This window comes from Mustela lutreola, chromosome 5 (genome assembly GCF_030435805.1).
Source record: "Mustela lutreola isolate mMusLut2 chromosome 5, mMusLut2.pri, whole genome shotgun sequence".
Classification (NCBI taxonomy): Eukaryota; Metazoa; Chordata; class Mammalia; order Carnivora; family Mustelidae; genus Mustela; species Mustela lutreola.
The window spans coordinates 102,773,132-102,786,485 of NC_081294.1; the positions used below are offsets into that span (position 1 = coordinate 102,773,132).

Consider the following 13,354-nt stretch of genomic DNA (forward strand, 5'->3'; position numbering starts at 1 on the left):
ATGTCCACTTCTTTTCTTTCCTTTTGTCAAGTCCTCAGCAGTTGCCTAATCTCATTCAACATATTTCTCAGCTTTCATTAGTTTATTTCTCTTCAAATTGTCTTGTACGTTTTTACAGGCAATGCTCTCCTAATATTCTTAGGCGCAGGCGTGGGCGCGCGTGTGTGTGTATGTGTGTGTATAAAGGGTGGGTCAGTTCTGGGGTCAAATCTAGCTCTGTTTTATAAGGACTTAATTTTTTTTTCACTCCTAGAACGCGCTAAACTTCCTATTTGACCTCTGAAACCATCCACAGGTGTGAGATGTGCCATGGTTTTACTTTGTTTTGTAACGCATCAAATCCACTGTGGGTGCGGTGGATTCAGGGCAGAGGTCCTGGTTGTCCTTCAGTATTCTACTTTTCTTTAATATGATGAGAATTTTAGCTACGCACATGGTTGCCCAGGATCCTATATTTAGTCAATTTTTTATTTCATGAACTACAAAGAAGAAGAAGAAGAAGAAGAAGAAGAAAAAAAACCTAAGATGGGCAGTCCAAAATGTTATGACTGGGTTTAAAATGGAATACCAAGGGGGAGCCTGGGTGTCCGTCTTTTAAGCGTCTCACTTTTGGTTTTGGCCTGAGGTCATGATCTCAGGGTGCTGCGATCGAGCCCCACTTGGGTCTCACGCTTATTGGGAAGCCTGCTTAAGATCGTCTCCCTCTTCCTCCACCCTTCGCGCACTCATGCTCTGTCCTCTCTTTCTGAAACAAACAAAATCTTAAACAAAACAAAACAAACAAACAAAAAAGGATACCAAGGTTTACACCTTCAGAGAAAAAAATTGAGAGTCTTACTTAATTCAAAAGAAAATTCTGGAAGCCCATTCAGAAATGATTTAATACTGAAGTTCTCATAGTGTGGTTCTAAATCCACCCTGGACATTTCTCAAAGTTGTAGAAAGAACTAAAGTGTGAGCTGGGCGTTCTCTCCGGAGCGCTTTCCTTCAGGTAACCTAATCCCAGGACGTGCGCAGGCCACACCCGCAGGTGGGCCATTCCACGCGGCGGAGCTGCGCCGGGCGGGAGAACCCAGGGGAGCTGCCGAGACACCGCGGGGGGTAAAAGCAGCGGCCGGACGGTGCCTGCCGGCGCTCCGCGGGCGGCGACGGCTCACATGGACCCCGGCCAGAGCATCCTGGGTCACCGGGCGGCCGCCAGGGAGCTGCTGCAAGGGGCGGCCGCGGCCGTGAAGGGCCTCGGGGAAGATCTGAGGGGTGCAGCGAGCCGGCCCTGGATCCCGAAGCGGGAGGCGCCTCGAAAGGCTGCGGCGGCTGCGGGACACGAGATCTGTGAGTTCCAGGAGGCGGGCCATAGCCCGCGCAGTGGCGGCCGGGCCGCGGATGGGGGCTTGTGTGGAAGGTGCCGAGGCGCCACCTCAGGACGCCGCGGGGGCTGGGCGCCCACCCTCCGCCAGCGCGTCGCCTGTGCGCTGGTTTGTCAGCTCGCGCTCTCCCCGCCCAAGGTTTGACTCCGGCTGTTTGATTTCAGGTGAAACCTATCCTGTGGTTGGCAGGAAAAAGCTACTCTTTCAATGTAAGGAAGCGGGTGTTTGAAGAAATGATTAAGCCCCATTGCAAATAAGGAAAGGAGTTTCCTGTGGTGTTATCTCCTGTATCCTGACTCACGCGGTGACTTGTTGTGTGACTTGAAACCAATTAATCTTTCTGTGCGTAGGTTTTTTTTTTTTTTTTAAGATTTTATTTATTTATTTGACAGAGATCACAAGTAGGCAGAGAGGCAGGCAGAGAGAGAGGGGGGAGGAAGCAGGCTCCCTGCCAAGCAGAGAGCCCGATACGGGGCTCGATTCCAGGACCCTGGGATCATGACCTGAGCCGAAGGCAGAGGCTTTAACCCACTGAGCCACCCAGGCGCCCCTGTGCGTAGGTTTTTAAAGCCTGGGGTGAGTCTTCTGGGCCTCTTGGAGAATAAACATATTATAGCTTAAACTGAGGCACATCGTTGAAGAGTCTTCGAAAGTTGAGAATGATTTCAGGGCTGTTGACAGAGCACCGGTTCCTGAACCGTGTTCAGTTAGTTCCTCCATCCGTCCGTTCATTCATCTAGAAGTAGTCTCAGGAGTTTACGGTTTACCAGACATTATTTTAGATGTGAATATGCGGAGGGAGCAGGACAGTCCACGTTCTGGTTTGGGTGGAGGGTCGAAGGACGGTAGAACAAACCAGCAAATCAGTGAGGTAGATCTTGGAAGGCAGTGATAATTGCTGTGGAGGCTACATAGCCCAACCCCAGCTTAGGAAGTTTTCCTCCTGTGTTTTCTTCTAAAAGTTTTGTAGGTTTATGGTTTACACTTACCTATGTGATCTGTTTTGAGTTCATTTCATATAAGGTGTGAAGTTTACATTAGGGTTCAGATGTTTTTATTTGGATATCATGTTTCCACCAAAATTTTGGTTTTCACTTGTTGATACCAGTATATAGAGATAGGATTGATTTTTATGTGTTGACTTCATAACCTACAACCTTGCTAACCTCGTTTATTAGTTCCAGAGCTGCTTTGTACATTGCTTTGGATTTTATTTATTTATTTAACAGACAGAGATCACAAGTAGATGGAGAGGCAGGCAAAGAGAGAGAGGAGGAAGCAGGCTCCCTGCTGAGCAGAGAGCCCAATGTGGGGCTCAATCCCAGGACCCTGGGAACGTGTCCTGAGCTGAAGACAGAGGCTTTAACCCACTGAGCCACCCAGGTGCCCCTGCTTTGGATTTTATATGGAGATAATCAAATTGCTTGCCACTGGACAAGAGACAGTTTGGTTTCTTGCACATCTGAAAGTTTTTTAGGAGCATGAAGATTTCTTTTTAGATTATTTTAAATTACAAATTACATTCCTTTAATAGTTATGGTATTATTAGGTTATCTATATAATCTCGAATATATTTGACTAGTTTGTGGTTTTCAAGAAATTATTTCATCAAAGTTGTTGAGCTTATGTGCATGGAGTTGTTCATAATATGCCCTTGTTATCCTTTTAATGTCTGTGTGGACTGTGGTGCTATGTTCCCTGTTATTCCTTATATTGGTAATTTGTGCCTTCTTTCTCTCTCTTTTTATCTTGTCAGTATTACCAGAAGTTTACTGATTTTATTGATACGTTCAAAGAACCAGCTTTTGTTCTCATTGATTTTTTTTCTATTGTTTATCTCTTCAATGTCATTGATTACTGCCTTTACTTTTGCTATTTGTCTTCACTCTGCTTGATTTAGGTTTTTACTTTCTTTCTTTCTTTTTTTTTTTTTTTAAGATTTCTTTATTTATTTTAGAGAGAGAGTGCATGCATGTGGGCAGGGGATGGGGGCAGAAAGAGAGAGGAAAATCTCAAGTAGAAACTCTGCTGAGCACAGAGCCCAGCACAGGGCTCAATCCCAGTAATCCGATGTCATGACCTGAGCCAAAATCAAGAGTCAGCCGTTTAACTGACTGAGCCACCCAGGTGCCCCAGGTTTTTATTTTCTTAAGGTAGGAGCTTAGATTACTGACTTGAGACTTTCTTTTCTAATAATTTAATGCTATGAATTCCTGTTTTAGCTCTACTTTAGCTGCATCCCACACATTTTGATTTATTTTTATAAATAGTTTAGTTCAGATTATTTTCTAATTTCTCTTGGGTTTTCCTCTTTGATACATGATTTATGTGTGTGTGTGTGTGTGTGTGTGTGTGTGTGTATTTGTGTGTTTATGTTGGAAGTTTTTATAATACTGGACATAATATTTTCTCTCCTGGCAGGATTGTTCTAGAGGTGGATAGTGGCTTTCCAACCCTTCCATCCATCCATCTAACAAATATTTATTGAACACCTACTAACACTAGGCCCTGGACTTATTTCAGCTTCCTTATGGATAGTGTATTCTGGTGAAGGAAACAGATAGTGAGTAGGTAAACATATATGTATTAGAATGTCAAGTAATAACAAAGAATATGAAGGAGAAAAATGAAGGAGGGCACAGGGCAGAGAATGACAGGAGAAAGGGGATTGGGTGGTCAGATACAATTTTTCAGAAGCGGTACCAGTTGAGCAGAGACCTGAATGAAATGACAGAAGGAGGTGGGCCTTGTTTTTCTACCTTAGCATGGTCTTCTGTTCTGGCCCTCTTTGTTTATACTTGCCCAGCTCCTGAAGGCATTGGAGTTTTTGACCCCTAAAAGTTTAAGTGAATGATACAACTCTGTGTAACCTGTTGTTTTGGGCTGAACATTTAACCTTTCTTTGATCTTAAACATTTTGAAAAAAACAAAAGACATATATAGTTAAGTTCTCTAAATACTATTTAGTCAAGCTGAAAATTGATACCTTTGTGATTTGTCTAGATCATATTTTCAACTCTGTCACTTACTAGCTAGAAGGTAGATAGTAGTATGTTAGTAAATGTTTGATTACCAGCTCTCTGGGGCAGGGTGGGTGGGGGGAAGTTCTGATTTGTAGTATTTTCCAGTTTTCTTTGTGTAATACTTTCACCACAACTGATTTAAAGCTACAATATAATGTCATTGGACACAGAGTTGGGAAGATATATAGCCAGTTCTTATTAGTCTGTACAAACTGGCTTCTCCACACTGCCAAAGGTAGTTTTATAATCTCCATTTTACATCAGAATGTAAAGATTCAGAATTGTTACAAGGTAACTCAGTAAATTGTGGGCAAGTCTGCAAACATTTTGAAGCCTAGTGATTGTGATGCAGTTGGCTTGGGTTGAAGAACTTCACTTAGATTTCTTTTTCTTTTTCTTTTTTTTTTTTTTTTTAAGGGATCCAGTTGATTTTATTGTGAAGCCAGAGCTAAGAACCATTGACTTTGTAGATTAAGAATCTTGTATGGTGCTTCTCAGTGGTCTTAGGAGCCCCTTCAAAATTACTTTTTCTTATAGATGTGGTAGAAAAGGGAGAAGATATTTGACTTCAGGGATTGAATAGAATCCATATGTTCTATTTCAGGACACCACAGGGACTTGATTTACCCTGGGACATAGCCAGGAGGGAAAAGACCAGGAACTAGAACTACACTCCCATTGGATTAATACAGAGGGGAAAAGAGAGTCAGGGCTCTGTGGGAATGAAGAAAGAATTGAAAGAAACCCAGTCTAACTGACAGAATGCATTAGCTAAAACATCTGACAGTGGGCAGTCTACACTCTCATGCTGACACCCTGGACACTTGTGGGGTTGGAAAGCTTGAGTTTGGATTCAGGCTACGTGGGATAGTTCTATTATTTATTGTCTTTAAGACATGAGTAAGGAGGTTAGCTTTTCTAGGTCTCATTTTTCTCATCTGTAAGATGGGATGATAGTACCTACTCTGTCACGTTGTTAACTTCATAAAAACCCCTGAGTGCTCCAACACTTAGAGATCAAGCAGAAAAGGAAGAGCCAGTAAAAGAATCTGGAAGATAGCAGGTAGTTTATCAGAAGCCTGAAGAAGAATGTTACAAGGAGAGTATGGCCATCTGTCAGATCTGCCAAGAGTTTAAGGTGCCCAAAGAGAAGCGATGACTGGGGTTTTTTTTATGAAGATGGAGTGATCCTGTAAGTGCTGATTCAGTGAAGTGGTGGGAATGAGGTCTTATTAGTATGGAGATGACAGGAAGCTGTGAAGTGAGGAAAGAGAGACTGAAATCATAGAACACTTTTAAGAATTTTGAGGGAAGGGTAGATTGAGAAATGGAAGGGCATTTGGAAAGGATGTGAAGTTAAGAGAGGTTTTTTCCACTGGCATATTATAGTGTCTCTGTATATGCTGAAGGGCATGGTCCCTGGAGGGAGTATAAATGATGCAGAGGAGAATGGGATAATTTCTAGGGGATTGATACATGAAATAATTGAAAAGATAAGAAGGGTGCGATCCATTGCCCCAGTGGGGTGGTTAACCTTGGTAGGCACGGGAATGCTTCATTGACTATAATAATAGTAAAAGCAGAGAGTGTGGGTATCAAAGTATGTAGGTAGGTTGATAAACTTAGTAATGGGAAAATAAGGGAATTACTATCAGATTGCTTATGTTTTCTGTAGGCAATATTATCAGTTGAGATTTGGATATTGCTGATCATGGATACTAAATAAGGCACATTAATAGATTAGGGTATTTGAAAGGAAAGGAAAAGTCATGGAATTGAAGAACAGAAGGCTAGGGAATTGAAGTAGGATTGCTGTGATGAGATCGTACTTGAGATTAGTAGGTAAGAATTTAGGAGTATGAGGAATATGGGGCCACCTGAGTGGCTCAGTTGGTTAAGTGTCCAACTCTTGATTTTGGCTCAGGCTGTGATCTCAGGGTCATAGGATGTAGCCCTGCATCAGGCTGTATGCTCAGTGGGGAGTCTGCTTGAGATTCTCTCTCTCCCTCTCTCCCTGCCCCTCCACCTGCTTATGCACACATGTGTGGGCTCTCTTTCTCTCTGAAACAAATAAATAAATAAGATTTTATTTATTTATAAGATTTTATTTATTTATTTGACAGAGAGAGTGATCACCGGCAGGCAGACAGACAGGCAGAAAGAGAGAGGAGGAAGCAGGCTCCCCATTGAGCAGAGAACCCAATGTGGGGCTTGATTCCAGGACCCTGAGATCATGACCTGAGTCAAAGGCAGAGGCTTAACCCACTGAGCCATCCAGACACCCCAAATAAATCATTATTTTAAAAAAGAATTTAAGGGGCGCCTGGGTGGCTCAGTGGGTTAAGTCTTTGCCTTCAGCTCGGGTCGTGGTCTCAGGGTCCTGGGATCGAGCCCCAAATCGGGCTCTCAGCTCAGCAGGGAACCTGCTTCCCCCTCTCCCTCTGCCTGCCCCTCTGCTTACGTGTGATCTCTGTCTGTCCAGTAAATAAATAAAACCTTAAAAAAAAAAAAGAATTTAAGAGTATGTTAATTACGTGTAGTATGTTAGTCTCTGTAGTCAGGATAGACTCGCTTTTCCTACAGCAGCAAATAACCCCTTAATCTGAGTGACTAAGTATAATCAATATCTCCTTCTGGCAAGCTTTACTTTACTTGCAAGCTAACAGGTTAGCCTACCATGGTATCACAGACACTAGCAGAAGACACTTCTGGATCAGCCACAGAGGACTTTAGTACTCTCAGTAGGAGCAGTAGCCAGGGTGTCAACATTTGTGTCAGCTGTCCAAGCCCCTGTTCCGCAGGTAGATGCTAAGTGCACCAAGTGACACCTGCATAAGCTGTGGGTTGTGTTATGGATGAATCCTGAACTTAGGGAACCCAAACCTTTTCTCATGGGCCAGAAGGATGCCTTATTCTCTCTGTCTTTTAAGGCAAGCCATAAGCAAACTAGCCCCTCGCTTCAAAGGAGGACATTATCTCTCTTTTCTGTGCAAACATCCTGGAAAAGAGGATCTACAACAAAAGCAGTCAGTCCTTCTGCTTATAAGATGTACAGAAGCACCTGGGTAGCTCAGTTCGTTAAGAGTCTACCTTTAGCTCAGGTCATGATCCCAGGGTCCATTGGGCTCCCTACTCAGTGAGGAGTCCACCTCTCCCTCTGCCTGCTGGTCCCCCTGCTTGCACGTTCTCTTTCTCTGTCAAATAAATAAATAAAATCTTTAAAAAAAAAAAAAAGATGTACAGAAATCCACAAGACCCATGGAGAATTGTCTCCCAGTACCAAGCTAATTGAGGTACTGCTAATTGAGGTATTGCTATCAAGTGACCCCATGTATTAGTTTGCTAGGGATAACTATAACAAAGTAATCTGGATGGCTTAAACAGCAAAAATTTGTCTCTGATTTTGAGTGTAGAAATCCTAAATTAAGGTGTCAGTGGAATTAGTTTCCCCAGAGGCCTCTTTCCTTGGCTTGTAGATGACCGTCTCCTCCCAGTGTCTCCACTTGGTCTTTCCTATGTCATATCTGTATCCAAATTTCCTCTAAGGACACCAGTCACATTTGATTAGAGCCCACCCTAATGACCTCATTTTAATTACCTCTTGTAAGACCCTATCACCAAATATAGTCACATTTTGAATACTGGGGGTTAGAGCTTCCACATGTAAAATTTGAGGGATTACAACAAAGCTACAACACTGCAACATTTAAACACATGGCTTCCAGGGTTGATAAAAATGGGAAGAAAGCACCTGGAAGATGACGCAGGAGCTTTTCACCAACTCTGCCCCAAGGAACATACAACCACTTCTGCTTTCAGTCCAGGGGATGGACCTCACCTTAACTGAACCCTGACTAGGATGTGTAGGTATCCTGGCATTCAGATGGAGGGGGCAGATATGGATGAGTATTATCTGAGTCTCCCAAGCACGGTTATGTGTTTCTCTCTAGTACTATTCGGCTGTTCAGGTGCAGAAATGGACGAAGAGAAGTTGGGTTTAGTCTTGGAATTAAGATTCTGCCAGCTGTTCTGATGAGGAAAGAAGAGGCAAGGGAGGTAAAGGTGTTTGTATAGAAGCGATTTCAGAGGTGGACTATAGGATCTAACCTGGGCAAGGGGTGGAGTAAAGGAATAAAGGATAAATAACAGGAAAAGCTGGTAAGAACAGTAGATTGGAGGACTTGATGAGGTTGCAAAATTTCAGGACTGTGAGAACTAGAACAGGTGAGTTGGATGGGTGAGGTGGTGGTCAGATGGTGGGATTCTTTTTTTTTTTTTTTTAAAGATAGATTTATTTATTTATTTATTTATTTATTTATTTATTTATCTGACAGGCGGAGATCACAAGGAGGCAGAGAGACAGGCAGAGAGAGAGGGGGAAGCAGGGTCTCTGCTGAGCAGAGAACCCGATGCGGAACTCAATCCCAGGACCCTGAGATCATGACCTGAGCTGAAGGCAGTGGCTTAACCCACTGAGCCACCCAGGCGCCCAGATGGTGGGATTCTTAAAGATATCAGAGGTAATGTAGCTTTTGATGGCCGTGTCAAGAGTAGGTCCCTGAAATTGGGTGGCTGAGATCAGGTGGGACATAGATTGTTCTCCATGAAGGAGTCAGAGAACTGGGAGACCAGGGATTTGTCATCTGTGTGGATGTTGAAGTCATTTAGAGTGGAAGTGAAGTCATTTAGAAGTCATAAGAAGGGTGGAAGGCAAGAGGGGGATCCATGTGATGGAAAGAATGAATGTGTATTTCTCCCATGAAGATCCTCTTGGTCTTTGATTAGACTTGTTCATATTCTACAGTCTTCAACAGATTTTTGTTATTGTTGTTGTTGTTACTATTATTATTATTATTGGGAAACTACTTGGCAACACATCCACAAAACCTCTCTTAGGTGGCTTTCTTTTTAGAGATGGTCTTTGCTGATTTCAGATCATTCCAATTCTGACTTTATCCCCCAATATTGGGGTTTCCCTCCAAATCCTCCCAGTTCCCCTGCATATTAAAAAAATGAAATAAATCCTGAAATCTTTTCTAGGCTAGTTAATAAAACCTGCCACCCGAATGTGTGCATGTGTGAAATATGTAATGTTTATAGTAGGTATGAATCTACTTTTACCTCTTTTTATATAAATGAAAATAAAACATGTTCATCCCTTTCAGTCTTTGTGTATGTTTGTATGATGTGCTACATTTTAATGATTTATTTCTGCTGGCCGGCATCTTCAGTGGGTTCTGCAGACAGCAGTTTTATGTCTGTAAACTTGAATGGAGTATCTGGGCTTCTGCCTATCTAATCTTATACAGACATTTATTAAAAAACAAAATGAAACAAAAAACAAAAAACCATAAAGTCCACGGCCACCCTCCAACTTCCTCGAGGCAGATGCTACATTGCTGACTTCAGGGTGGTCCTTGGAAATGATGTTTTGTTTGGGACCAGGAATATTTTTAAGGGTGTGAAAACATTTGCACTGCGAGCACAGAGTGGAATCTTGATAATACAGCTCTGTAGAATATTAATGCAGAGTTCCTATGTTCAGATTGGCAGAATGTGAAAGGCTCAAGGCTGTTGTGTCAAGTTTTTAAAGTTACCAGGTTTGTCATGTGAGGTTGGCTTTTTTTTTTGTCTTCATCCCCCTTAAATTCCTTCAGTCATGCTTGCTTTCTTTCTTTCAGTACTGCCAAACGAGAGAAACTTTCAGAATGCTGCAAAAAGCAATAATTTGGATCTTATGGAGAAGCTGTTTGAAAAGAAGGTTAACATTAATGCTGTGAACAATGTGAGTAGAAGTCACAGATATGACAAGTGAGTACCCTAAGGGTGGTTTGGATTTACACAGTGCAACTGAAATAGTAATAAAAATTAAAATGATTGTGCTGGATGGGGTGAAGGAGAGCTCTATTGTTGGTAATTCCAGAATGTGTAAACTCAAGGTGGAATTAAGTGGAGGAATAGTTCTGGGTGTTTTAATTTATCTTATCAGAGGGAAAATACACAGTCACTGTGTGCATCTTTACAAAGACTGTGGGTGGGCAGTAAAGCCAGTCATCAAGGTTATGGGCCTGGACTTGATCCTGGATTGCAGCCTGTGGATCATTGGCCTCACACATTCTGGAAAGGCAGAACATCTTTTGCTTCACAGTTTCATCACTGCTTTCTCTCCAGGGATGTCCTTTGTTGTTCGGCTCACCAAGTTTAACATCCAAAGGAGCATGGGTTTGTATTTTACCACTTTGGAAATATGGTACCTTTGCATGTCAGGCACTAGGGCCTTTTCTAAAACCTGGCTCTTGACTGTATTGTTCTTGATGTGTCTGGGTTTAGGAGAGAAGTCCACTGCTAGAAATACAAATTTCCTACTGCTTAGTTTTGTAGAGATTTCCTGATAGCTTTTCAGGGCAAGGTTTATCAAAGTGAACAGATTTGGGGCTGTGTTAATTGCTTAGGACAATCTGTGCAGTGGATCAAAAATGGGAAAATAGAGGTGGATTTAATGCTAAATGAAGTTCAGTGTTCTGACTTGTACAGACCCCTTCCCAGGCACTGGGGAGGGCTCTAGCAATATGTTCTCATGCTTAAATGGTTTTGTAAGATCCAAAAAAGTAAGAAACTTTAATTGCCATCAGTTCAGCTTTTTGACTCTGGCTTTAAAGAGGGCTCCCTTGAGAGTAGACTTTTCATTCCACAACATATAGATCTGTCCCAGATAGTGAGGTCATACGAATTGAAGTCATGCACCAGATGCAGTGGAAGGATGTTTACCGGTTGTGCTGTGTATATGTGAGAGATATATGTTTGCATATATGGAAATTTATGTGTCTATGTGTATATTGTGTGCATGTGTATGTCTGATGTGTTACTGTTTCATTTAACATTCATTGTCCTTAGGTATCCTAGAAAGAGTAGAGAAATAGCAAAATTTTGCAGCATAACAATTTTAGGAACCAAACAAAAACAACAACAAAACCAAAAGGAAAAAAATCAGGAAAGAAGGGAATAAAAACAAATAAGCAGGCGTCTTTGAAAGTAATATCTAGATAAACTATTGAATAAGTAAAGCAATAATCATTTTCCCAAGTAGCGGGAAATAGATTCTCTAATGTACTTTTACAATAATTTAAAATTTTTTCACATAAGACTTCCTGATTTTTTTATCTTTAAAAGTATTTTATTTATTTATTTATTTGCAAGAGAGTGAGCACAGAGGGAGAATGAGAGGGAGAAGTAGACCCCCACACTGAGCAGAGAGCTCAATGTGGGGCTCCATCTGAGGACCCTGAGATCATAATCTGGCCGAAGGCAGACACTTAACCAACTGAGCTACCCAGGTGCCCCAAGACTTTCTGATATTTTAAACTGTATTTTTATATTAAAGTATTGAAAGGGATTTAATACTAAATGAAGTATCATTTAGGGCACATTTGAGGCATTTTAATTTATGGTCACTGTGGCAAGTTATCATCAGCTCTCAATGAAATGTATTATACTTTCTAACAATATCTGTTTTGGTCCCATTTACAGCAAATTGTTTATGTGGTTAGTTGCAGAGTTCCTTAAAATCTGTGATGATAGAGATGAAAAAATATATATAAGTGGTTTTATTGAATTCTCTTGGATGCTGTTTTGGCTTGACATACCAGAACACAGCTCTAAATTACAGACACTATCACGATAACTTATGTTTTGTCAAACGTCAGTTTACCATCAGTTTAGCTACCAAGGATATCAGATATTTAAATTTTGCAGTACATTATTTGTTTGAAATAAAGGAGGAAATCCATGTGCAGATACCTTGTTTGGAAGTAAAACCAGTGTCTAGAATATGGGAAATACGACTTGTATTTTACTTACAAGCAAAACATCTCTTGTCTGAAACACAGTAAACTGTCTCTGGACATCCCAGGAGCACCTTATTGGCTTTCCTTTGAAGCAACAGACAGTCAGAACTTTCTTTTTCTGTGTCTACATTGTCCTGTTCTTTTCTTTTTTTCTTCTCTTCCTTCTTTCTTTCATTCTGAAGCAGTTTATTTGTTTAAGTGAAATAAACAGTACAAAAAATTATAGAGGAAAGACCATATATGGGTTGAACATCTAGGAAAATTTTTATTTTACATTACCAATATATTCTAAGCAGAAAAAATTACTGTTCTTTGTGATTGCACATGGGAGAAAATACAACTTTTACTTTTAATTTTATTTACTTATTTTTAAAGGTTTTATTTATTTGAGTAAGAGAGGGAAAGCATATGTCGGGAAAGGGGTAGAGGGAGAGGAGAGGGATAAGCAGACTCCCTGCTAAGCACAGAGCCTAATGCAGAGCTTGATCCCAGGACCCTGAGATCACGACCTGAGCTGAAGGCAGACACTTAACTGACTGAGCCATCCAGATATCCCTGCAACTTTTACTTTTTTTTTTTTTTTTTAAGATTTTATTTATTTACTTGACAGAGGGAGAGACCATAAGTAGGCAGAGAGGCAGGCAGAGAGAGAAGGGGAAACAGACTCCCCGATGAGCAGAGAGCCCGATGCGGGACTTGATCCCAGAACCCTGAGATCCCAGAACCCATGAGGCAGAGGCTTAACCCAGTCAGCCACCCAAGTGCCCCAACTTTTACTTTTTAATTAAAATCCTTACACTGTTACAATCAATCATAGGCTATGCCATGCACATATAAACATATGATAGAAAATTATGACCATTTAAGACATAGGAATCATAAAGAAACTGAATAACAATTAGATGATGGAAAACACAAATTATGTTTCCTCAGATGAACCGCACAGCCCTGCATTTTGCAGTGGGGGCAAATCATATATCTGCAGTGGATTTCTTGCTCAATCATAAGGCAAGAGTGGATATTGCTGATAAGGTAAGTTCATTTTCATTTGGTAGAATGGACTGGAGTGTATGGAGGAAATCTGGTTACTTCAGTTATCTTTTCTTCACATGCCCACCCA

The 13,354-nt window shown here is 41.4% G+C and overlaps 1 protein-coding gene across 1 annotated transcript in view; it reads left to right on the forward strand.

Moving 5' to 3' along the window:
* Positions 1-1,054: 1,054 nt before the first annotated feature.
* Positions 1,055-13,354, forward strand: part of ANKDD1B (ankyrin repeat and death domain containing 1B) — a 60,687-nt gene continuing 48,387 nt past the window's right edge. The window contains exons 1-3 of the mRNA XM_059175274.1: positions 1,055-1,332; positions 10,072-10,175; positions 13,168-13,266. Coding sequence (XP_059031257.1) covers positions 1,158-1,332; positions 10,072-10,175; positions 13,168-13,266 — 378 coding nt within the window. The 5' untranslated portion in view covers positions 1,055-1,157. The remainder of the gene's footprint in view (positions 1,333-10,071; positions 10,176-13,167; positions 13,267-13,354) is intronic.